This window comes from Cryptomeria japonica, chromosome 3, assembly GCF_030272615.1.
Source record: "Cryptomeria japonica chromosome 3, Sugi_1.0, whole genome shotgun sequence".
In the NCBI taxonomy this organism is placed as follows: domain Eukaryota; kingdom Viridiplantae; phylum Streptophyta; class Pinopsida; order Cupressales; family Cupressaceae; genus Cryptomeria; species Cryptomeria japonica.
In genome coordinates, this window is record NC_081407.1 from 599,172,772 (window position 1) to 599,200,692 (window position 27,921).

General features: G+C 35.7%; 1 protein-coding gene across 1 annotated transcript; it reads right to left on the minus strand.

Moving 5' to 3' along the window:
- Positions 1-4,025: 4,025 nt before the first annotated feature.
- Positions 4,026-4,439, minus strand: LOC131035733 (uncharacterized). Its single transcript, XM_057967469.1, has one exon. The coding sequence runs from the start codon at positions 4,437-4,439 to the stop codon at positions 4,026-4,028; it is 414 nt and encodes a 137-aa protein (XP_057823452.1).
- Positions 4,440-27,921: the final 23,482 nt, after the last annotated feature.

A 27,921-nucleotide genomic window follows, 5' to 3' on the forward strand; every position in this document is an offset into this window, starting at 1 on the left:
TTCTACCATTCTCATATCATCAAATTTACCTCTAAGACTCTCTTCCTTAGCTTTTTGAACATGTTTGTCACCACCATAGATTAGTTCTAATTTCTCCCAAACTTCCAATGCAGTTTCTAATCCATGTACATCAATGTATTCAGTATTAGACAATGCACTTACAATGGCTTCTAGTGCTTGATTGTTTTCCTGCTGCTCATTCAGTTGATCTAGAGTTAGAGGACTGATAGGGGGTACATATTTTAGTAGTAACATGTTGCCAAAACTGAGAATCCATACCTTTGATATAAATATTCATTCTATCTTTCCATATTGTGTAGTTGTCCTTGGTAAACTTTGGACCCTCCATCATTTTCCTTTGGATCTTTAAGCTTCTGCACACAAAGGACCAATGCTCTGATACCAATTTTTATTTGTGAGGAACCATTTATTAATGAGAGGGGGGGGGGGGGGGGAATTAGTAATAAAATTAAACTTTTAAACTTTAAAAACCACCAAAAACTTCTTTCAAAACAACTCATAAATAGTACCGGTAATAACTGAAATCATTTTTTCGATCAGATTTATCAAACTATTCTTCGAAGTGTTCATCAACATGCATGCAATAGAAATATATCAACTCAAAACATAAGAAACCAAGCAACACATGAACACCATGATTTACACGTGGAAACCCATATGGGAAAAACCACGGTGGGAATTGGTACCCACAAGATTTTTGCACTTTTTCAGAATGAGCCCTATTAGGATCCTAGCTTGGTTAGGAGCTTACAAATATGCTCGGTTAGGGGCAGACCCTGTTAGGAGTCCCTCGGTTAAGGGATTTACCTCAACCCTATTAGGAGATTTACTCTTTTAGGAGTAACCTTGTTAAAGGATTTAGAACCCAAGCTAATGAGTCACCCGGTGAAGGGATTTATACAATCAAGCCTGTCAGGACCTACCCGGTTAAGGGATTTTGAGTTCGCTGAAACTGTTAGGGAACAACAGATGTATGATCTGAAAATAGAACTCTTTACTTGCTTGTACAAATCCTTTCCTGCTCCAATTTGCTTCTTTCTTGCAGACACACACACTGGTTCGACCACACACTCTTCCTTTGATCACCGACATAGTAAATCATCACAGACTTATCCTAAATAGACTTTACAACTTAGTTAGTTACAAAACCCTAAGATTTACATCATAGATCATCACATATCTTTACAAGTCATTACAGATCATCATATGGATCATTACAATCAATTACAAATCAATTAGAACTGTTGAATGATCACCACACATCGATCTGATACACTTTCAAACCCTTACCTCATTCTACTAAGCACTTCGCTCATTCCCAATAAATTCACTCTTTGATTGCACCAAAACATCATCTTATCACTTCATGTGGATTCAACCACGTCTTCACCATCTTACAAACATAATGTAATACACCACCGAACTCAAAATCATTACCAGTTATAAGATTTGAATACCGGTTCTTAAACCCTACTAAAACCCTACATAAAATACATCAGTCAATCACAAACATGACTTCCGGTAGCCAAAACATGACGCGGTTTTGGTCATAACCTCATTACAATTTTATAAAAACATATTCCAAACTGCAACACCAAATTCCTCATCAATCTCAAGATCCAATTACTTAAGCATAACATAGTTTCACATTATCGGTTAAATTCCTATTTGTCAGTTAATTGTCAAATCCATTCCATAGCTCTCCAGTCAATCATAAACAACTTAGATAACATTATAGAACAATATAGCCATAGTTTCCATCAATGAAAACACATACTAATCATCAATTCATCAAACAACATCTCAACTATATCATCACCAACAGTCCTTATACCGGTTCATCAATATCATCAACAATTATGCCAATATGCCAACATGGGTTTTATCATGAAACAACTTGGATTGAATCAAAGATGCTTTGTGGATAAGCTTGGATAATGATAGGATGGAAATTAGATCTCCGAGGGTTGATTGCAAGCAATGGGACCTTTACAACTCGCACTTGTAATTAGGTTTTCAAGACCCGACTGCAAGTGTAAGTGTATACTTTGAAGGCAAGTGATAATGGATACTTGTAATTGGGTCTTAGAGACTTGATTACAAGTGACTAACATGTGATATAGTCTCTTGGAAGGCACTTTGAGTATAGATAGGTGATATTACAAATGAGATGCACTTGATGTTGATAATAAGCCTCTACTTGCAGTCGGGTCTTCAAGACCTGATTACGAGTTCCAAAGGAATTAAAAGAAAGATAACATATTTGGTACTTGTAATTGGGTTTAGAATACCTGACTATAAGTGTATAATGCATCTTCCTCCAAAGTCACTTTTGATCGTAAGAGGAAAAAATTCACATGTTTGACAATTACTTGCAATCACATGGAAGGTAAGGACTTGCAATCCCGTCTTAGGGACCTGATTGCATGTGTGTAAAAATTACAATGAGAAAATATGAACTTTATAATGGACTTAGGGATCTGGTTTTGCTCACCAAAAACACAAAACATAAGCTTGCATTCAGGTCTTCCAAACCCAAATGGAAGTTTTTAAACTAGACATTTAAAGAAAGAAGCCATGGAAATACAAAACGAAATGCACAATGAAGACATGATTAAAAAAAATGAATTGAAATGCATATATTAACAATCATAGAGAAAGCCTTCAAATTTTCTAATGATTTCATATTAAAAGAAATGACTTGCAAGGGGATGACAAAAATTGAAAGAGAGAAAAACATACTTACCTTGAGAAAGAAAACTCCAAGAAAAGAGATGCAACCCACTTTGATCCCCACGATGCCTCAAAGGAGAAGAGAAAATAATCTCAAAACCCCAAAATCTTCCTTAAATAGACAAATGAAGAGGACCACTCCTAATAAGCCACAACAATTTTGGAGACAAACTCCAAGAAAAATGCAGAAGAAGAAGGGAAAAGAGGTTGGGTTATGAATGACCCGATGCAAGCAAAGAGATTTCAAAACAAGTTAGGTTTAAAGAAGCCTGATACATGTTGAAAACATCTACTTGGTCTTCTTTTCAAAACACACTTATAATCGGGTTGTGAATGACCCAATGCAAGTGCATTTAAATCTTCTTTTAAAAAAAAAGAGTGACTTAGCTTGTAATCAAGTCTTAGAGACCCGATTACAAGTTAATAACTTTAACTTGCATCTCAAAAGAATCACCTTTAATTGGGCTTTGAACCCCTGATTACAAGTTACTAAGAATCATAAAATAACAAAGACTTAAAAAGTTGTAAAAGGGGTTTAAAGGACCGATTACAAGTAAGTAATGTTACTTGTTGTTAAGAGGAAAAGACCCCCAACTTCCAAACCAAGCTTTCAAACCGATTTTGCACCAAGGAAGACAAAACATACAAATGACAAACAACTAAAATACAAAAAATAAAGCCAAAACTTGCACAAATGATCAAACACAAAATAAGGTAAAATTTTACATTGGAATGTGTGCATTTAGAGAAGCAATAATATGAATTTTTGAGGAAAAATTCGTAAGGGTTGCGTTATTTTTTATTTAAAAAAATGAGGATGACAACTCGCTCTGACTGGGGAATTTCTTTCACTTGTCTCTCTGAGAAAGAGGAGAGGAATAAGAGCCATATGTTTAAGTGCCTTCATCTAGCCTTTGGGCAATAGAATCAAGTGACCTAAAAGAAAACAAAAGGACCAAAGACTAAAAAATAGACACACTCAAAGTAATATTTCAAATGTTGTTCATTGTAGGGAAGCGTAAATGGAGTACCATCTCGATATGATAAGAGATAGTTGTTTTCACTAGTGATTTGATGAATGGTGAAAGATCCTCACCAAATAAAATCAAAATATCCATGCATACCCTTCGGTTCTCTTCTCTTATCTTGGGTAGTAGGACACGATCACCAATCTAAAAGGGTCTTTGCCTAGATTTTTTGTCAAAGAGAAGCTTGACTTGTTTCTGATGGTCAATAATCTGGTCCACCACTTGTGTTCTTCATTATTTTAACTAAGAGAGAAACATTATCCTCTTGTCCAAGGCACTTTCAAAAGTATCATCTTCAATTTCCTTAGCTAACTTTAGGGCAGGAAGCTCTAAAGTGATGGATATTTCTGCATTCATCACATAAAGAAGCTGAAATGGTGACATATCAATAGCTCTTTTGGGTGTAATCTTGTTTTCCCATAAATAATCATAAAGAGCTTTATGCCTAGACCTTTGATTCTCTTCAACAAGCTTGTGTATAATAGTAACCAGGTTCTTATTACTTGATTCTGCTTGACCATTACTTTGAGGGTAGTAATCGGAAGAATGAGCTAATATGATACCAAATTCAAAGAAAAACTGAGTTACCTCATAAGAGGAGAAAGCAACTGCAATGTCAATCACAATCTTATGTGGAACACCAAATCTAAAAATCATATTTTCTTTGAGAAACCTACATACCAATTCTGAAGTAGCATGCTTTACTGGTATCACACTAATATTGCCTCCACCCACTTGGTGAAGTAATCAGTAGCAATGAGAACATATGTGTGACTATGACTTGAAGAGGGGTTGATGATGCCGATAAAATCATTTCCCCACTGTTGGAAAGGTTCTTCAATAACTATAGGCTTGAATGGAAATGCTGTGAGTTTATGTTTGCCTACAAATTGCTGGCAATGCGCACACTTACACACCCACTTGAAAGCATCTTGAAAAAGTGTTGGCCAATAATACTTGGCCCTCAAAATATTGTGGGTAGTCACTGGTGTAGAGAAATGCCCACCACATACTTGATTATGAAAATATTCCAATAATCTGACTTGTTGTGCTTTGTCAACACAACGAAGGAAAGTACCATCAATAACTTGCTTGTACAAATCACTATCCCAAAGAATGAAGTTTGCAGCTTTGAGCTTTATATTCCTCTTTTCCTTGAATGACAAATGCACTGTACATTCACCATAGGTCAAAAAATAGGCTATGTTTGAATACCATTCGTCAGTCATACTAATAAATAATACTATGGGAAGGTCTTCTGAAACATCTTGTTCTTGCTTCTCTGAATCATTTTCAGCAATGAGATGATAAAGCCCCTTTCCATGAATAATTTTGGTAGGCTTGATTTACAAATCATATTCTTTGATTTTGGGAATCCAAATTCCTCTTTTTGTACCAAAATCTTGTTGAGTCAAAAGAGACTTAACTGCTTTGTCAGGAACTAGGACCGAGGTGTGAGAATTTAGAATATAAAACCTGAAATACTTTACTGCTTTCACCATGGAATAATAATTCTTTTCAACTAGGGAATACTTGAGCTGATGAGACTTCAAAGGATAACTCATGAAATCAATGGGAGATTCAATTACCTCTAAATTTTTCTGCATAAAAAAGGCAGACATAATATGCTCAGAAGCATAACTATACATGATAAAACCTTTCATGTAGTCTGTGCAAACTAACACTGGTGCATGGGCTATCACATTCTTGATTTCGCTGAAAGTAGTCTTCCCTTTTGGATTCCAATGGAAAATAGTTTTTCCTTTCATCATATCAATGATATGATGAGTCTTCTCAACAAAATCATGGATGAATCTTCGCAGAAAATTAACCTTCCCAAAGAAGGAACGAACACCAGTTTTATTGACAGGCAAAGGAAGACTCTAAATAGACTTTACCCTTTTTAGATTAATCTTGATACCCTCTTTGGACACAACATGTCCAAGGAGTTTCCCTTCAGTAACCCCAAAAACTGATTTCTTAGGATTTAGAGAGATCTCATGCTTGTGACACCTTTTAAGCACATCTTGCAAATGAAAGAGATGTTTCTCACAATCTTTGGAAAAGATAGTGAGATCATCTAGATACAAAACAATATACTTACCGAGAATGCCATGAAAGGCTAAATCCATAGCTCTCTAGAAATTTGCACCTACATTAATTAAACCAAAGGGAATCCTACAATATGCAAATATACCCCAAGGAGTAGTGAATGCAGTCTTGTGCTGATCTAGTTCACTTACCTCAATCTAATTGTAGTCTGAAAATCCTTCCAACATAGACATCATTTAAGCTCCCATCACTGTCTGTAGTACTTGATCCATTATTGACAAAGGATAATTATCTTTCAATGATAACTAATTGAGATTTCTAAAATTAACACAAATATGTATCTCTCCATTATTACACACCACAACTATATTTTCTACCTACATTGAATGGTGGATAGGAAAAGTTTTCTGAGCGTTCAACATCTTTTGAATTTCAGAAAGAATAGTACCTGAGATTTGAGGATTATATTGGTGTTGCTTATGCCTAAAAGGTGTTGTGCTAGCTTTTAAAGAAATATCATGTTGCACTTCTTTAGGTTGGAAGGACTTGAGATCATAATAGGAATAAGCCATCACATCTTTGTACTGGTGTAGAAGCTGAATGAATTAGTCTCTTTCCTTTGGAATGCAATTGTTGCCAATATTGACAAATTTCAGATCATCTCCCGATCCGATTTTGTACTTATCATATCCCATAGAAGAATCTGAATTCACTTGTTGTTGCTTCTTGATGTAATGATCATGCTTATCAAAATGTTTCTCAAGCAATACCAGCCCTTTAGGAATTTTATTCCCCTTTAGTTGGAGAATTTCCTCATTTGATTCAAACAATGTGTCTGACATTGAGTCTAAAGAAGAAGAGGAAGAATTACTTCCTTCAAAATACAGATTATTGAAATTATCTTTAGTTTGCATAAAATTAATAATCTGCTTGTCATCATTGAAAATATGCCAATGATCCCAATTATTAGGTACACTTGGTCTACAAATTAACTCAATAATATACTTATCTTGACCAAAACCAAGATGTGGAATTAAAAGAGTCGCTAAAATTGCAAGAGAATTAGCTCTATCATTATATTCATGGGATACAACTGAAATATTGAAAGCATCAAAACTTTCAATATTATCCCACACTAGATTGTGGTAGTTCTTGAGTCTATCATTCCTTGTTTGATAGACATTTCTGACCTGACAAACCACTAAATCCACATCACCTTGATAATGAAGTTTCTCAACTCCTCTTTTACGAGCAACATCCATTCCCAACAAAAGTGACTCATTCAGTTGTGTTGTTGGTATTGGCAAAATGCAACTGAAAAGAGTAAGGGAATATTTATCCATTGGGAAAAATAAAAACAATGCCAACCCTTGATTCGCTGGCAGCACAACTACCATCAAATTCAAGAGTCCAAACATCATTAGAGCTACTAATCTCATTGGAGTTGCTTGAGCTTGCTTCCTTTGAAATAGGTGTATCCTGAGGGGAACCAATACCTTCTTCAACCATAATAGATGGTTTAAATTCTTGTACCATAGAGGAAGACTTAACCTCTTTCTCTTGAGAAGGAGATTGAGCGTGTTCACTTGGAATTAAATATTGGGTATGTTCAACTACAACATAAGAGTTGAAAGAGCCTATTTCTGGTGCTTGGTCCTCATTAAAATCAACAAATCTTTCTCTATCTAAAAGAAGTGAAGAATCTGAACCATTGATAGGCTAATCCTCAGCGAATTCAAAAACATCATCAATATGAAGATAGTAATTCCCAAATCTAATAGATTCAAATAGGATTTGAGGATGGGGATCATTAAATTTGACCACTGTGTTCTTGGTTTCTCTTTTAGGAACCAACTTCTTTATGATACTTTGACAATATCCTTGCTTCAATCATGTCCATATTAAGTTCTCCTCCAACATCCTTACATAAATTATGACCAAGTAACATTTCCTAAGAAGTCTAGGAACATTTGCCACTAAGACCGTCATCTTGATCTTCTTTTCAGGAAAAGATGCAAATGCAAACTAAGCATCTTTTATTTTCCCAATGAGGGGCACTTTTTTGTTCTCCATAGAATATCAATGACCAAAAGTTTTGGTCAAGGTTTCGAATTAAGGCAAAAATAGGTTTTGAAGGGGCCTTGAAACCCTTTACAAAGAAGATTCTAAAAGGCTTAGAATCAAAGCATTATAGTCCACAAAAAAAATAGGCTGCAAAAGATAGGAGAATTCATAGAGTAGCCAAGAAACCAACAAACACCCAGACGGACAGACAAAAAACAAGTTTTGGTCAAGGTTAATCTTAAGGTGTGTGGTACCTTTTTTAGCATGACATTATCAGAGGTGCCATAGTCCAAGACACAATTACTTAATTGGAAACCATTAATTAGCAAAGAAATATAGAAGGGTTCTATTTTTCCTGGGATAGCAGACGTGATGGTCACCAAATTTTTAGGAAAATTCTTATGTTATGAAACATCATGGGTATTTTCAGCAATAGGACAAGTGCCCTTTCTTTCAACAAAATTCGCTAACCTATCAAACTAATTGGGGTTAGCTTGCAAGTATTCAACCTCTGACATTTCCATTTTGTTTTTTCTAGCATGGTCAATATTATCAAATGCTTGGAATGAGACAGCTAAGGAAGAATGAATTGTATGAGTTTGGGGTTTGGGGTTAGGCACATTGGTCTTTCGATCATTGGAAGAAACAAAAGGAGGATTGTCACCACTTGATTTTTCACTGCATCCTTGGAAAGAGTAGGTACCGGTGTTCCTCTCTTAACGATAGTGATAGGCAACTGTAAATCATTCACAACTTTAATTGCTTATTCTTGTTGAGCCAACCTTGTCTAGGAACCTGTCATTACAACATATGCCTAACTATGAACTGTTTCAATTGTTATTGAATTGTCATAATGCACATTCCTTATTGTAGAGTTTCCAGTTGACTCTTCTTCTTCTTGATAAAGAATAGAAGCATCTTCAGACCAATAATCAAATAATGAAGAATCATTTTGACTAGTCTCATAATATCTAGCATTTGTATTTTGTGGTGGAGGTTCAAACACAAGCCTCTCCAGAGGAGGAGGGAGCTTGGACTGGTTTTTCCCAACATAAACAAAATCAGAGTTTGGATTTGTTCGCCTTAGAATATCCTTGTATGGTGTAGCAAATGAGTTTTGAGAAATTTATTTTTTGAAGGCAAGAATCTCGTTCGCCAATTTCTACACCATAGGATCAATAGTGCCAGAGGTAGACACTTCTAAAAATGAATTTCCTTTAGATCAGTTAGGATCTTTTTTTAATTTTCCAGCTAAGATCAAGTCATCTTCAATTTCTATAACCATAGTTTGAGCAGTGGATAGGTCTGTTGGAGTAGCTCTCCTCAACATAAAATTGACTTCTAGAAGCTCTGCATTGATAAAGAAGCACTTGAGATTCTCAGGAGTGGGCTAAGAAGTGATAGGAATTATATTTACCAACTTATTGAATTTGGCAATGAATGTTAGGATTCCCAAAGAAATTGAGAGGGGGGGGGGGTGAATCAGTATCTAACCAGTTAATGGATTTTCTGAACTTATTAAATTAATTGCATTTCAAAACAGTGTACCAATAAACCAAAAATAATACAGTACATAAGATCAATAACCACAACATAGAAAGCACACCATAACACAATATTTTTAACGAGGAAACCCGGTGTGGGAAAAACCTCGGTGGGATTTGTGACCCACAATGTTCACTCACTGGCCAATAAGTGAATATTACTTACAAATGTGGTGCCTGCACATGTAGGAAGGCTCACTGCCTAGAGCTCACTACTCAAATACAAAGGAAGTCTCATTGACTTACAAAAGTAGATTATAGAAATCCAAAGTGTTGTACTGCTACAAAAAACATCTGCTATGCCAGATTCAGTATCAGTTTAAGCTCTTGCAATAATCATAAACCTTACATCAATATTCGCTCATCATATCCATTTTCCATGTCCTTTCTTTCCTTACAAAAAGATCCTACAAGATCTCATACTTATATGAGTCTTATTTACAATATGCCATGTCGGCTTACAAAAGATATTACTATTAAATACATTAAGTAATAAACAAAATCTTGTTGGCTTAGGGTGCCGGTAATCAATCTTTTTGCTGTCGGTGAACTGTATGCCGATGTAGAGTTTATCGGTGCCATAAGATTGTAAGGTTTCCATCAATGACAATACCTTCAATCACCTAAAATTTCTCATTGGAGTGTGCATTTTCCAACAATCTCCCCCTTTGGCATTGATGGTAACACTCATGAGAAAAAGCCAAAAAAAAGTGTACCGTAAAATCTTACCAAAACTGTCAAAACTGTGTTACCAAAATTGTCTGCTCCGAAATTGTGTGCTCCCCCTAAGCAGATGATTTCTTCTGTCATACATTTTTCTACTCCTTATTCCTTTTTCTCATCCTCTACTACTCCCCCTTTGGCATCAATGACAAAGGCTGTCATTTAACGTCAATTGAGTGTAGTTCTTGTCAAGATGCCTGTAATCGGTGGGTTACAATCTGATAAAGATCCGTTAATGCAAAATTTAGGCTGTTATAGAACCTCTCACTATCCTTTAGTGTTGCTTCAGTCCTTTGGATTGTACTAGTGAGTATGTGCATTTTCTCTTCTGGTGTCTTAAGTCCTGGAACAAGAGCCTTAGAAATCTCTTTTCTCAAAGAGATGAGGATATCTAGTTTAGGACCTAGTCTGCATTTCAGTTCCTTTGCCTTAAACTTTATTCTTTCCTTATCTTTTTCAAGTTTTTCAAATTTCTCTTCAAATCCTGCAATTTCTTGTTCTACTACCAATATGGAGTTCAATGAACCTATTAAATTATCAGCAATATCATTTATTTGCTTTTGATTTTTGTTGATCTCTTTATCTATATCCTCTGTCGAAATGTTGGTCTTACATGTATCTCTGTACAATTTCTTGAAGTCCAAAATTGTCTTTCCTAGTGTCGGTAATAATGTATCAATATGTTCCTTACTCTTCTTTACTGTCTCCTCAAATAATTTTTCCTTCTCTTTATTTATTTTCTCTCTGAAAGTCTCCTCATTGATCTGATCAATTGTTAGTAGGTTTCCAGTTATGTACTTAGACAATGTGTCTAATTGGCTTAAAGAATCTTTATTTTCTATATTACACTTGGGTGCAATTGTCTTCAAAATTGGAATGGTATCATCTATTGCCTTATATGCAAGTGCATTGCAATTAGTTATTTTCTTAATTGAATCAAGCAATACCTTTGTTACGTTGGTTGGCTGAAATTCTGTCAGTGAAGAACCAAATGATTGACCAACTGCCTTAACAATTTGTAATCCGCCAATATGAGGAACCTCTTTTCTTATGGTGACCTCTGGTAGGTTAGTTTGAGTCTGCATTTCTACTAGCAAGGGTTTTGGTTTCTCAGCTGATGGTGGTGGCACAATCTCTATCTGAACCTTTACCTCATCCTTCTTCTCTTTTGATTTCCCTGTGAGTACCTCAGTTTGTTTCTCAGAGCTTTCCACTATCGGTTTGTCTGATTGTGACTCTGGGTTTTCTACCGGTTTCTTTGTGTTTACCTCTGAATTGTCTACTGCTGGTATCTCAAAAGATTTTTCAGTGTCATCAATTGTTGGTTGCTTAGTAGATACATTAGTATGTACACCAGTTGTATCTACCTTTTTTGTATCCAGGGAATCAGTTGCTTGTTCAGTTTGTTGCTCTGTCCCAATTTCAATATTGCCAACTATATCCTCAACATTTGTCTCAACTGTAATGTCTTCTACCAGTGGCTCAGTTGCTACATCACTCTTCTCACTTTTTTCCTTATCCACCACAATGTTGACTTCCTATGTGTCAATATTCATTGTATATAACACCTCTGAATTAGGATTTATGTCCTCATGTGTTTTCTCCATACTTTCTGTTGCCGGTGGTGTATCAGAAGAAGGTGGGGGCAAGTTATCTGTTATCTTTATTTTCAGAGGTTCACCTACCTTACCTTTACCCTTATCCTTGTCCTTTTGGTAGACTTTGAAAGTCTTTGGTCGTTTAAGCTCTTCTTGTTTCTCCTTCTCAACAAATAATATATCCCACTTGTCTGTTGTTTCTTCTGATATTTCATTTATTCCCAAAGATACTGAGAGGGGGGGTGAATCAATATCTAACTGGTTAATGGATTTTTTGAACTTATTAAATGAATTGCATTTCAAAATAGTATACCGGTAAACCATAAATAATGTGGTAAATAGGATCAATAACCACAACATAGAAAGCACACCATAACATAATATTTTTAACGAGGAAACCCGGTGTGGGAAAAACCTCGGTGGGATTTGTGACCCACAATATTTTCTCACTAGCCAATAAGTGAATATTACTTACAAATATGGTGCCTACACATGCATAAAGGCTCACTGCCTAGAGCTCAATGCTCAAATACAAAGGAAGTATCACTGACTTACAAAAGTGGATTATAGAAATCCAAAGTGTTGTACTGCTAAAAAAAGCATCTGCTATGCTAGATTCAGTACTGATTTAAGCTCTTGCAATAATCATAAACCTTACATCAATATTCTCTCATCATATCCATTTTCCATGTCCTTTCTTTCCTTACAAAAAGATCCTACAAGATCTCATACTTATATGAGTCTTATTTACAATATGCCATGTTGGCTTACAAAAGATATTACAATTACATACATTAAGTAATAAACAAAATCCTATCGGCTTAGGGTGCCGGTAATCAATCTTTTTGCTACCAGTGAACTGTATGCCGGTGTAGAGTCTGTCGGTGCCATAAGATTGTAAGGTTTCCATCAATGATAATACCTTCAATCACCTACAGTTTCTCATTAGAGTGTGCATTTGCCAACAATGAACTCACACATGCCTTCATGCATATCTTTCTTCATCTGAGTAAGCTAGGCCAGCAAAGCATGTTCATCTTTTGCAGGCTTGAAATATTACTCGAACTTAGTTTCTAGCATGGCCCACGATGTGATAGAATCGACCAAAAGATTATAGAACCAATCAACTACAATACCTTGCAAAGTTTCCACAGACAACTAAACTGCAACATCTTGATGCTCTAGCTTGAGAACACCACATGCCATATAAAAATATTTGACATGCTCATCAGGATGTTATTTTCCATCCCCATAGAACTTAGGAAGATTCTTTTGGGAGCCTTGTGGAAGAGTATGGAGAGGTGGGGTTAAAGCCAAAGGACCAAAAGCTGCCCCCCAGGGACCTACAACAACAATCATCTTGGGAATAACATGAATGGAAGGTATAAATGGCTTGAAAAATAATAGTGAGGCTTCACTTGGGATAGCCTTTTTCTTCTTGGATGGTGGAAAGTTGGTGGTTCATGAAAGAGAGGATGTAGTAGCGAGTAGATCAATATTAGCTTGTTCGGCCAAACTGGGTATAATCTCTTGAGAACTTTTACCCTTCCTATGGCAAACATAATGATGAATTTGTTCTAGCATAGAGAGCTAGCAAAAACCTAAGAATATATATAAGAAATAACAAGACACTAGTATTTCAAATAAAAGCATAAGGCTTTTGAATGCATTCGTGTCCCCAACAGAGTTGCCAAAAACTGTTGGTTGAAAATTTGGTACACCTGGGAAGATGTAGAAAAGTGTGGTTTCACCCATAATGTGTGAGTATAAAACTCTCCTAATTTAGGGAAGGCTCCCCCTTTTCTAATAATTAATTAAAACTGACTTAATCTGATATGGGTAGGACAACAACCTTTCCTCTTTTTTCAGGAAAGACTATATTATTTTCTCTTCACAGAAAAGAAACAACAATTTTTAGGAAAAAATTACAGCCACTTAAATCAAAACCAAGAGAGGAAATGAAGTTTCCTGAAAGCACAAATGCTTTGAAAACAACAACCAAGCACAAAGTCTTGGGTTTCTAAAATCTTATCTACCCTTTTCAGAATGATAACTTAAGAACAATATACAACATATGGTAGCGCAAAGTCTGTGAGTATGATGCACCTTCAAATTAATTTAAATGGGAATTACTACAAGCATAAAGTCTTGAAAATATTCTCACATTCTAATCACAAACAAAACTAATTCAATCTTCAATATTTGCAGCACAAAGTTGACAGATATTTGGAGTGAAGTTCTTCTTAACGACTTTCCATAACTTCAAGAAAGTACAAAGAGATGTTCCAATATGACATAAGAACACAATGGAAACAGAGTCTAAAATTCCAAACTCTTTGATATTACTTGAGAGATAACAATTTACAACTATAAAGCTCAAAGTCTCTATGAGTGCAAAATTCTGCAAAGTTTTCTTGCTTGCCAAAAAGATAAAAATTACAAAGGGTACCCTCGTGTATATATAGGAGAGGGGCTAAGAGAAAAATGTGGGAGAAGTCTAACTAACTAGGACTTTTTCCACAACTAACTAACTAACTATGACTTATTCAAATTACCGTTCTATTGCTAACCAACTTGTAATTTGTTTACATGTAATTACAATTTACAAAGTTACAAGTGAAAAATCACTTGTAATCGTGAATCCTCACATTACATGTAATTTATCGAAAACAAAATGCATATACAAAAAATGAGTGTCAAAAGACACTTTTATTCTTTTTCATTTTTGGCCATGAGGGGCTGGAAGCTGCCGACGAATTTCTGCAATTCGTCAAGATCAAGACTTGTTGTATTCCTAGCAACGACAACTATCTTGATGATGACATCAGATTATCTCACTGTTGCCCTCCTGTGCTCCTCAAGAACAATTTGCGTCTTATCGAAAAACACTTGATAACTTACAAATTTATGGATTGAATCCACAATAAACTGTTCTGACTCTAGCCCTTGGCAAAGACTTGATACCAATTTAGTAAGTATTGAACTTGCTGTGAGAAACTCTCCATCATGACTTAGAATCTTGCAAAAAATTTTGTCAAAATTAGAGAGTATATCCTATTACACCTCATCACTCATTTCAAGTGTAGCCTGTACATCTTTGATGAGGTCTTTGATAACCAATGACTTGTTTGTAAAAAGTTCATCAAATTCTATATATCTCTCTCTGCTAGGTATTTCCATATTGTCACAAAGGATTTCCAATTTGATCTAATCCATCTCATGCTATATTTTTAGACTCTCTCAAGTGAACCTAGATTTTGATTAAAAGCCTTCAAAGTATGATTCAACTTTAACTTTTCCACTTTTACATCACTCAATACCTGAAATGCCCTTTTCACCACTTGAGTACTTTGATCAATTAATTGATCTACCCAATAATCAACTGCCCTAGCCTTTTGAGAAGCTTTCACTAATCATTTGACAAATTCTTCAAATGTGGAGGAGGTCAAAGGATCAACTTATTTTGAAGAATTAGTGATCTTTTGGATCACCGAGATGAGCTGTGAATTTTTCTCCTTGAGCTCATTCTTCTTTACCAGTAGCTCATCATAACTTTGGAATAATGAAGCCACTAAATTTGTAGCATCATGTATGATACCTGTATGCATTTGCTTCCCAAGTTCTATCTTGGTGAGCTTGTAATCTGACAGCTGCATTTATTCTAGCGGTTTCTCATCTAAAGGCTTGACCACTTCTGCATATTTCATTTTATTTCTATCTACCACCACCCGTGAAACTATCTTTGCATTGTTAGTAGCCCTTGGCTTAGGTCCTTTGAGTTGGTGGAAATTAAATATCTCAAATCATGACTAGCTTCTATCATGAACTTTTTAAAACTCATGGAAGAAGTATCAACCTCAAGAAAAGATACACTGGACAAGATGGCATATGAGGGATTCATGTCGAAGACATTCTCCAAGCCACCCTGAGAGATCTCACCAGACACTTTTATGTTATCACAAATAGATGTACTTGGTTCCACAGGTTCCACATGAATGGTGGAGAAAGAGTCCACATATGTATCAACTGGAGACATGGGGACATCCAATGACAATTGGGGAAGGGTTGTATGAGGAGAATATGATCCTATTGAAGGCAATCATCCTATTGTATTATCCTCATGAGTATCATTGTCAGCATCAATAACATGTAATTTCATGTGTGGTTTCTCCTTCCATTTTAGTGACACTTTTGATGGAAAAACAACTAAAGCCTTGCTGACCCTTTGCTTGATTCTAATGTTGAAAGAAGAAGTGACTTCTTTGAATTTGATCCTAACTTCAGATCTGTTCTCAACAGGTCCAATTGAATCACCTTATGTTCCATATTTAATCTTTATAGTCTTGACGTTATTGTTCTTTAGCCAAGTGTTGGTGATAGCAAGAATGGGCTGAAATCTGTCAAAAATTGAATCTCATTCCTTCTTTGACCATTGAGGAGAAGGAAGAGGGGCTTCAACAACTCTTTGCTCTATATACTGTAGATCAAGGACTTTTCCATCATTCACCATCCCTTATGGAGTCTTGGTCAAATAAAGATCTACAATCAACTCTAGGGTAAGCCTGTTGTAGTCCATTATTTTGATATCTTCTTTGGTGCGAAGATCAATCCATATATCCTCGAGGTGATGAACATGAGTGAAGTCCCTCTTGATTTTGTCCTTCATCCCTCGATAATCAAAATCTTTCCTCTCTTTAAACTTCCTCAATTTGATCTCTTGAAGTTTGGTTTACATTGCCTTAGCCCTTGTTGAGGTGGTCAAAGAATACTGACCAGTGTACAATGGATTATGAGAGAAAATATTGAAACCCAACTTGTGATTAGAAAGTTGTATTGCATCAACTGCCATTAGCTATCTTGCCAATTCTATCAGGATGATCTTGTCAATGGGATACTGGGGTAACATGTATAGTTGGCCTTCAAAACATCCAACTCACATATAAGTGAAAGTTGGGAACTATAGGAACAGACATCCGTATTCATTCACTTTTCTCCATGCTGCATCAGAGACTCTTCTGTTCTTGAGATTCTTTCAAAAAGGCACATTAAGTGACCAAAGAATACATCCTGCACCCTTTTGTAATGAATTATGGTAGGTCTGAGAGTGAGTTGCTCATATTATTTCCATCTTGGCACCAGTGACATTTCACCCTTGGTAGAAAGACCAGGAAATTGTCCAAGTGATGCTACGATTACAACAAGTATGAATTCATGTAGAAAGTGAAGGTGGTTGGAACTTGTGACAGCTGCTCACACAAGTTTTCGCTGTTAACTTCTCCCTATAAAATGTGAGATTTCCCCTTCCTCATGATCATAATATACTTGTACATATATATTTCAAACACATTAGAGTGTCTCAAACCCATTATTTATCTTAGAAGAGTGATCATGTCGCCAACTTCTTCAATGAAGTCACAATGATGATACTTGGGCCATTTTGAAAAGCAAGTTTTGAGAGTATTAAGCCATTCAACTATTGGTAGCAATAATGATGGAAAACTGAGGCAGGGGGGGGGGTGAATCAATTTTCACTGGTTTAGCAACCTTAACCTCAAATGCAAATCTGATTAATTGCAACAATAACAAAGATAAGCAAACTGATAAGACAACACACAACACCAAGGTTTTGACGTGGAAAACCCGGTTAAGGGAAAAACCATAGTGGGAACCTACCCACAATAAGATGATACTCTGCAGTAGTATGTGAAAATGATTACAATGGGGAATGCATATGCATTTCTGCTCATTGCCTAGAGCTCACTGCTTAAAATACAATAACCCAAAAGGCTACAACCCTCAAGGAAGGTTCACTACCTTACAATGAAGTCTCACTGACTTAATAAATATTTGGACAACAATCTGGAATCAAATGAACTCAAAGAATATCATATGCAAATGCTTTTTGACAGTTCTGGTTAAGCACATTTGTCTACTCTACAACACTCCAATCTCTGCTCAATCACAATACCGAAGGATGTATTCGCTTGTTTGCACCTTTATCGATCTCTAATAATGCAAACACACTACTACATCAATTTTACATGACTTTATCACCTATTTATACAATTCATCAACCTTGAATACAATGTTGGTCAAACACTAAACTCTCAATTACAAAATTACATCACAGGATACAAAGATCGACCACCAAACCAATATAATGATATACATGACATAACATGAACCTAAACCAAATTCTCAAACACACAACACCATCAGAATTAACTCCAAGATCAACTGCAACACATTACACCACCAAATAGGTCTCATATCATGAAGAACACCACCGGATAAACAAAACACCAAAACCATGCACATCGATCAATTGAGATCATCAAAACAAATAGGGCACAATTAGGAAACACCAACAAGAATGTTAGAATCATCTGTAATAGCTGCACCAACACCACTTATCAAATCTTCATCGATCAACATCTAAAACTCAAGAACACTCTGTTAGGATTTCCAAAGATACTGAGAGGGGAGGTGAATCAACATATGATCGGTATAATAATTTTCTTAACTTATAACATGAAAAGCATATCAAAACTGTGTACCGGTAAACCAAGAATAATGCAGTAAATAAGAATAGAAACCACAACATAAGAGACACACCATAACACAATATTTTAACAAGGAAACCCAGTGTGGGAAAAACCTCAGTGGGATTTGTGACCCACAATATTCACTTATTGGCCAATAAGAGAATATTACTGCTTACAATAGGGGCCTGCACATGCAGGAAGGCCAAGTGCCTAGAGCTCACTGCTCAATTACAAAGAAGTCACACTAACTTACAAAATGGATTATTCTAATCCAATGTCTTGTACTACTTCAGATCAACATCTACTATGCTAGATTCAGTACCAGTTTAAGCTCTGCTATATACATAAACCCTTATCCCAATAATTCGCACATTAGGTCTGCTATATTCTTTTCATACTTCACATTCTAAATGATCTACAATGATCTCATACATATATGAGTCATATTAAAATTCTCCAAGTCGGCTTACAAAAGATTTTACAATTAATTATAAAATACATTTAAACAAAATTCCTGTCGGCCATGGAGTCGATGATCAATCTTTTGGTACCAATGATCTATATGATGGTGTAGAGTCTGTCGATGCCGGTACCTGTGTCTACCTGCCGATAACACATGATTGTAAGGTTGCCATCAATGACAATACCTTCAATCACCTACAATTTCTCATTGGAGTATGCATTTTCCAACAATCTCCCCCTTTGGCATTGATGGCAACACTGATGAGAAAAATCAAAAGTGTCCAAAAGAATCTGCCAAAACATCTTACCAAAAATGTGCTGTCAAAAATCCATGCTCCCCCTGAGCTGATGATGTCCTGTTCTGATCATTTTTCTCATCTCACTACTCCCCCTTTGACATCAATGACAAAGGTTGTCATTTGCTGTCAGTGGAGTGTGTTTGCTGCTTGGATCCTTGCATCCTGTGGGTTACAATTTGAAAGAGTTATGCTAATACCAAATTTAGACTCTCAGTGAACTTTTCACTGTCTTTCAGTTCAACCTTTGTCCTTTGAATAGTACCGATGAGGTGACGCATTTGTTCATTCAGTGTCTTCAGTCCTTGAACAAGTGCCTCAGAGATCTCTTTACTCAAAGAGATGAGGTACTCCAATTTGGGGTTGAGTTTGCATTTAAGGTCTTTTGCCTTCCCTTTTATTTTGTCTTTTTCATTTTCAAAATTTTCAAGTTTTTCTTCAAGACTGTGTATCTTTTGCTCTGTAATTGATAATGGTTCAGATGAACCAATGAGGTTATCAGCTATATTATCAATCTCCTTTTGTACCTTACTTATTTCCTTATCTATATCTGTTGTCAGAACATTTGTCTTGCATATATCTCTATAGAGTTCCTTAAACTCCATTATTGTTTTGTTTAGTGCCGGTAAAAGGGTGCCAATGTGTTCCATGCACTTCTTTATTATTTCATCAAAGAATTTATTTTTCTCTTTATTCATTTTCTCCTTAACTGTGTCCTCATTTATTTGATCAATTGTCAAAATGTTGCCTGTGATGTATTTAGACAATGTGTCTAGTTGACCTAAAGAATCTTTCTTATCCACAATGCACTTGGGTGAAATCAATTTAAGAATGGGGATTGTATCATCAATAGCCTTATAGGCTTGTGTACTACACTCTGTGATTTTCTTTATTGAGTCCAATAAGACCTCTGTTACATTTGTAGGGCAGAATTCTTCTATAGAAGTACCATATGTTTGTCCAACTGTTTTTACAATTTCCATGCTGTCGATTGTAGTAATAACCTTGCTTTCCTCTTTCTCAGGAGGATATGATTGGGTATGTATTTCTATCAGCAAAGGTTTTGGTTTTTCAGTTTTTGTCGGTGGCATTGTCTCAGTTTGAACTTGTACATCAGCTTGTTTCTATTCCAGTGCCTCAGATGGTTTCTCTGAGCCCTCAACTATCGGTTTCTTAGATGTAGTCTCTGAATGTACTTCTGGTTCCTGTGTATTTGCCTCTGTACTATTCATTTCCTGTTTCTCTGATAGTTTCTCAGTAGAGTCCTCTACCGCTTTCTCTATCTTTATGCTAACATTGATTTCCACATCTGTAGCCGGTGACTCAGTGGCCACATCTTTCTTCTTATCTTCAGTGGTTTCTTTATCTACCACAATATTCACCTCTTGTGTATCAATATTCATGGTATACAAAACTTCATACTCAGGATTTGTATCCTCTAGAGGAGTCTCCATACTCTCAGTAGTGGGTTGAGTGTCAACTGTTTCTACGAGTGGAGTATCAGAAGGAGGTGGTTGTAAGTTGTCAGTTATCTTAAGGTTCAAAGGTCCACCTTCCTTTCCTTTCCCCTTATCCCTGTCTTTTTGATATACTTTGATAGTCTTGGGTCTTTTGAGTTCTTCCTGTTTCTCCTTTTCAACAAAGAATATGTCCCATTGGTCCGCAATCTCTTCTGAAATTTCATTCATTCTCCCCACCATCAGTGCTACATGTCGGTGACCGGTTAAGAATACAGTCTGGTTGGCCTCATTGATTAATTGATCAATTTCTTCCAGTGAGTTCACTGGGTGAACTGCAAGTAATTTTTCAATTTTTATTTTCTTGTCCAGGTCAACAATAGCTACCCTTCTAGCTTCAAGTCTTCTGTAAAGATCAGTGGGTATTTCATCAACAATTTCCATAAAAAGTTTCTTGTAAATATCCAAGTGTAAAATTACACTATTTTCTATGCCCTCTCTGTCATCAGTGGAAAGTGTATTGTATAGTTTGCTAATGTTCTTCAACTTTCCATCCTCTGTTATTTCACTAAGGAACTTATCTAGTGGAGTAATGTCTTGTTTTACCTTTTTCTTCTTAGGTGTCAAATTCCTTGCTGGAGGCCTCACTACCTGTTGCTTTTGTCTGGTTCTCCTGGGTGTGGGTGAGGGTACCAATGAGGGTTTTATTTTACTTTCTACCCTTTTGAATACTCCCAGTATATTACTCTCAAAAGAATTTCCAACCAGTGAAAGATGAGCTTCCGATTGAAGTCCTTCCAGCTCGATTTCCTTGATACCAGTTTGTTTCAAAGCATCTTCCTTAATTGCCTTTGCCTGTCGAGTTCCTTTCTTCACAGTTTGTTCAACTTTCTTAACCCTTTTCCTTGACTGAATTCCACTTTCAATTGTTTCTGTATTTCCAAATATTTTCTCAGTAGGTTTCTTTGGTGCTTCAAGGAGCGATTTTGCATAGGTTTCTATGATGTTATCATCTGTTTCATAGCCCATTTTAGTTATCCAAATAGTCCTAGGGACAACTACCTCCATCCAAATTTCATCTTTCTTAATTACAAAATAGATTTCCTTTTGATATTTATCCACAATTGCATGTGATAGTCTTGTTCTAGTCTTCATTCAATCTTTTAGTGCCTGAAAATGTCCATTTCTATTTTTCTCCCTGTTATCTCCCATGTTGTTTAGTGTATCCAAAAGTTTCTTTCCTACCGGTATGTCAAAGCCAAAATCTCTCCTACCAATACTGGGTACTTGTTTAGTAATATACAACATTAAACATACAAGTAAATTTCAAAATCTAAAGGTTCCTTTCTTATCTCCTTTTATCTTCTTTAGATTGTCTATTAATTCATCTTTGAGCCATTCACACACATCTATTCTACCATTGTTGTTAACCATATCATATGCACTTTTGATACATAGGCTTGATACTGAGTTTAACCTATTTGCATGTGTAGCCTAAAATCATATTGACAAAGCTGACATTGATATCCTTCACATCAATTACCCTTAGAGACCTTTTGTCAAATGTTGCATTGGTTAGGTCTATTACTATGTCATTGGAGACCTTTTTAGTTTTGTCAGCCCTGCTACCGGTGGAAGGTAACCCTGTTATTGCCTTTACTACTTCTTTGGTGATCTTATGGATTGAATCTAGCCAAAATAATTTTCCATGCACTCTGCTTAGCACAATCCTTATAATATCCTTGGTAAAATCCAAGACACTAAGGATTTCAATAAAACCTAGGGTTTCCACTATCTTATGTTCTAGTTTGATATTTCTAGATTCATCACAAATCATAGTCCGATACATGTTCTTGATCTCATCATCTCCTAATTCCTCTATATGACAATGTATGTATATCCTAGGGTCTTCAACATATACTACTCCCTTAGGAATTTGAGAAAATGCACCTATGGTATCATCTTTCTTTGCAATTTCAGGAACAAGATTGAATACAGGTCTAGGGTGCTTGATTACTTCAATCATAGTAGGGTTTGAAATAAATTGAGGAGTGGATGAGGAAGCCATAGTTATAAATACCTCAATCTGCCTTTAGGATGAGTGCTTGGATGAATTGCATCACTTCTTCGCTAAGGATGCCTTCGCTCAGGAATTTTCGCGCTCTCAAAGATTTGAATGCTCGGTGAATGAAAATGGAGCCAAAACACTTGCTTTATAATGTTATTTTCTCCAACTACCACATTTAATGCTTGCCGGTTAAGTTACAACTTAACTCATCTACCGGTAAAGAAGTAATTTCAACTTCTCACCATCAATCGAGGGTATGTTAGCATGTTTTTTCAGTTTGGTGCTAAACCCCCAAAGGATTTTCCTTTAGTTAGAAGAAGAGTCTCCTATCAGTGGAGTGATACTTTGTTCTACCAATGGAGGAGTATTCCCATCAACATTCTGATTTGACTTTCTGATCCATTGTTTTGAGAATTCTTGCTTTACCTCTTCAACTTCTCTTTACCTTTCAAACTAGGACCTTTGTTATTTCCCAGTGGAGTCTTTCTTCTACAAAATTTTGCAATATGTCCAATCTTGTTACAAGCATAACAAGTCACATTGTTTTTCTGAATAGCTTTCCCATATCCTATGCCAGTATGTGTTCTGCATTGATTAGGTAGATGTCCAAATCTTCCACAAACATAACATTTTACATTCATTCTGTAGTTTTCTGAATTATGACAAGTTTTGTTGCATTTAGAACATTGACTGGTGGGTGTATTAGTGTTCTGATAATTTATAGATCTACATTGATTTTCTCTATGACCATACTTGTTACAGCTAAATCATTTCCCATTGAATTTGTAAGCATTAGGTTGTCTTACCATTTTACTATGATCATGATTGTTTGCAGTACCAGAGCTTTCACCAACTTCAAAGCCAAGGCCATTTGTATCACCATTAGGTTTCTGATTCTTCAACATGTCAACAAGTTCTTCTGAACTTTTCTTGAATTTCTCCTTGTGTTAATTTGCAACAGTCAGTTCATTCTCCAACCTTTCTTTCTGTTTCATGAGTTCAGTTTTGTCATTTTGTGTATGCATCAAATCTATCTTCAACATATCATTTTCATGACTGAGTCTTGTGTTTTCATTTCCAGCATCATTTAGTCTTCTAACCAAATCATCTTCATTCTTCTTTCTATCTTGCATCTCATTCTTTATTGTACAGTTATTTTGTCTCAGTTGGTTCACCAAATCATTAAGAGTTTCCTTTTCATCTTCATCATTTTGCATCTTTTCACAAAGTTCTCTTCTTTTATTCCTTGCTATAGTGAAATTTTCTTGAAGTCCTCGAATGATATCCTGTGCAGCCTTCATATCATCCTCAAGTTTGATATTCTTTACTTTTTTTGCATCATAGTCTGAAAGAGCTATTTCCAATTGCCTTCTCAAATTTTCCATCTCTACTAGTGTCAAAATCTTCCTCAAGCTGTTAGGCTTTTGAACATGGAGGACCAAGCTCTGATACCAATTGTTAGGATTCCCAAAGATACTGAGAGGGGGGCAGGGGCAGGGGGCGAATCAGTATCTGACCGGTATAATAATTTTCTTAACTTATAACATGAAAAGCATATCAAAACTATGTACCGGTAAACCAAGAATAATGCAGTAAATAAGAATAGCAACTACAATTTAAGAGAGACACCATAAAACAATATTTTAATGAGGAAACCCAGTGTGGGAAAAACCTCGGTGGGATTTGTGACCCACAATATTCTCTTATTGGCCAATAAGAGAATATTACTGCTTACAATAGGGGCTTGCACATGCAGGAAGGCCAAGTGCCTAGAGCTCACTGCTCAATTACAAAGAAGTCACACTGACTTACAAAATGGATTATATTAATCCAATGTCTTGTACTGCTTCAAATCAACATCTACTATGCTAGATTCAGTACCAGTTTAAGCTCTACTATATACATAAACCCTTATCCCAATAATTCACACATTAGGTCTGCTATATTCTTTTCATACTTCACATTCTAAATGATCTAAAATGATCTCATACATGTATGAGTCATATTACAATTTGCCAAGTCGGCTTACAAAAGATTTTACAATTAATTATAAAATACATTTAAACAAAATTCCTGTCGCCCATGGTGCCGGTGATCAATCTTTTGGTGCTGGTGATCTGTATGCCGGTGTAGAGTCTGTCGGTGTCAGTGCCTGTGTCTGCCTGCCGGTAACACATGATTGTACGGTTGCCATCAGTGACAATACCTTCAATCACCTACAATTTCTCATTGGAGCGTGCATTTGCCAACACACTCAAACAACAACAAATGATACAAGGGAAGATAACTTGTGGAGCACCAAATCATGATCTAGCTAAAATAAAGATACACATGAACATCCCAAACAATCTCCCAAAATCTCAACTCAAGATCTAATCACACCAGAATATACTAGAGGAAATACCAAACTCTGCAAAGCATTGATCAGAAGAACCAAACTGTAAACCGGATCATATGATATGACCAATTAAGCTCCCAGATCATGAAAACTAATTCATAAAGATATATTGATACTAGAAATACTCCATATACTAAGCCACGATCCTAATAAACCAATCTGCAACCACCAGAGCAATAAATCACAAGAATATGTTGACATCAATAACAACAACATATCCTAGTAGCAACAATGTCCAACAATCTCCCCCTTTGGAATTGATGGAAACATATGTATGTGAAAAACAATCAATGCAAAGAAATAAAACATCTCCAACAAACTCCCCCTAATATCAAGCTCACCAACAACATATAAGATTGTTTTTCACGTGCTTTCTCTCACCCTTTGACATCAATGACAAAGGTTCTAAAAAAAAACCCAAACTCTCCCCTTGAGATAAACAAATCATGATTACAACCAGCTCAATTGAACCACAAACAAACTACATTAGAGGAGCAACATAAACTCATCAATCCGAACAAAAAGATAAGACTGTGAAGGCCACCATATTGATGCAACTTAATGCATCTAGATCCCATCAGGAGGGGTAGATACCCCTAATTTGTCTCTCAAATAGACAAATGTATCTGCAAGAAAAGGCTTGGTGAAAATATCAACAATTTGTTCCTTTGTAGACACATACTCTAACTTCACTTTCTCTTCACTGACTTTTTCTCTCAAGAAATGATACTTGATTGATAGATGTTTAGTCTTTGAATGTTGCACCAGGTTCTTTGACATATTAATAGCACTGGAATTATCACAATATATGATAGTAGGCTCATCATAGATAACTGTAATATCCTTCAACATTTGTTTCATCCAAACTATTTGAGTGCAGTTACTAATAACAACAATGTATTCAACTTTAGTAGTAGATAGGGAGACTGAATCTTGTTTCTTAGTTGTCCATGAAAAAAATTTCTTACCCAAAAAAAATGCACCACCGGAGGTACTCTTCTAGTCATCAATATCACCGACTAAATCAACATTAGTGTAAGAACATAACATGAAATCATCATTCTTTGGATACCATAAACCATAATCCATAGTCCCTTTTAGGTATCTAAATATCCTCTTTACAATAGTGATATGACTCTCTTTCAAATCAGCTTGATATCTAGCAGCCATCCACACAACATGCATAATGTCAGGTCTAGTCTGGGTCAAGTATAGCAGTCCACCAACCATAGATTTGTACAAGGTTTGATTAGCTTTTGGAGATTCATCATCCTTAGACAATTTGCAGCCAGTCACCACAGGAGTTCCAACTGGTTTAGAATCTTCTAACCCAAACTTCTTCAGTAATTCCTCCACATATTTAGCTTGAGATATAAAAATACCTTTTCCAGTCTATGAAATCTACAAACCTAAGAATATTTTTATCTCTCCTATCATAGACATCTCAAATTCTTTCTGCATGTCACCAACAAACTTCATACTCATATCATCATCTCCTCCAAAGATAATGTCATCAACAAAAACTTCAACAATCAAAATGTTATCACTCTCAATCGTAAAATATAGATTACTATCAGCAATACCTTTAATAAATCCCAATTTTAGCAAATATTTATCCAATCTAGCATACCAGGCTCTAGGGGCTTGTTTTAGTCTATAAAGAGATTTCTTTAGTTTACATATGATGTCTCCATCATTAGATATTAAAAATCCATCAACTTGCTCAATGTAGACTTCTTCCTCAAGATCACCATTCAAAAAGGCTGACTTGACATTCGTCTGATATACTTTGAAATCCTTATACGCAACATATGCAAGCAATAGTCTAATAGCTTCACGTCTAGCTACCGAAGAAAAAGTCTCCTCATAATCAGTTCCTTCCTTTTGTGAATATCCTTTGCATACTAGTCTTGCTTTATTTCAAACAACTTCACCAACTTCATTCAATTTGTTCCTAAATACCCATTTAGTACCAATCACATTTTTGTCTTTAGGTCTAGGCACAAATTCCTATATGTTATTTTTTTCAATCTAATTCAATTCTTCTTCCATAGCCTTCATCCAATTTTCATCTTTGCAGTCTTAAACAACATCTTTAGGTTCAATTTTAGAAATCAAACATACCTCTTCAACATCTAGCCTTCTTCTAGTCATTACACCTTTATTTTTATCACCAATTATCTAATTTTTAGAATGATTCAATCTTACATACCTCAGAGTCTTCTGATTATTCTGATTTTCAAGTTCATGCACATCTTCACCGATAGTAGCAATATACAAATTAAGGTCTCTACCAGATCATTTTGCTTTAATTCTTCTATTTTAATATGCTTTAAAACAACATCCTGATCATCATATCCACATGATCTGATTTCTTTTCCATAGTTCTAATCAACCTTCACATTTGCACTTTCCATTATCCTTCTCAATCTCTTATTGTAGCATCAGTAGGCTTTTCTCTTTGTAGAATATCCCAAGAAAATTCCTTCATCACTTCTTGCATCAAACTTTCCTATATCCTCATCTCCCTTGATATAACACTTGCTTCCAAATTTTTTGAAATATCTCATAATAGGAACATGAGCAAACCATAACTCATAAGGAGTCTTACCAGAATCACATTTTATATGCACTTGGTTGAATGTGTAAACAATAGTGCTAAAATGTTTTCTCCAATAGATCTTTGAAACATTCCCTTTAATCAAGATAGTCCTTGCAACATCCAAGATAGTTCTGTTCTTCCTTTCAACAACTCTATTTTGCTGTGGGGTTCTAGGAGTAGATGTGTGTCTTATAATCCCATACTTCTCATAGAATGAGTCAAACTCATTAGAACAAAATTATCCTCCTCTTTCAGATCTAAGACATTTCAGTTTTAGTCCTGTCTCAGTCTCAACCTTTGCTTTGAATATCTTGAATTTATCCAATGCTT

What these genes read in the sequence shown, in the direction of transcription:
- LOC131035733 (XM_057967469.1), bottom strand. Translation starts at nt 4,439, where the DNA reads ATGATTTTTAGATTTGGTGTTCCACATAAGATTGTGATTGACATTGCA.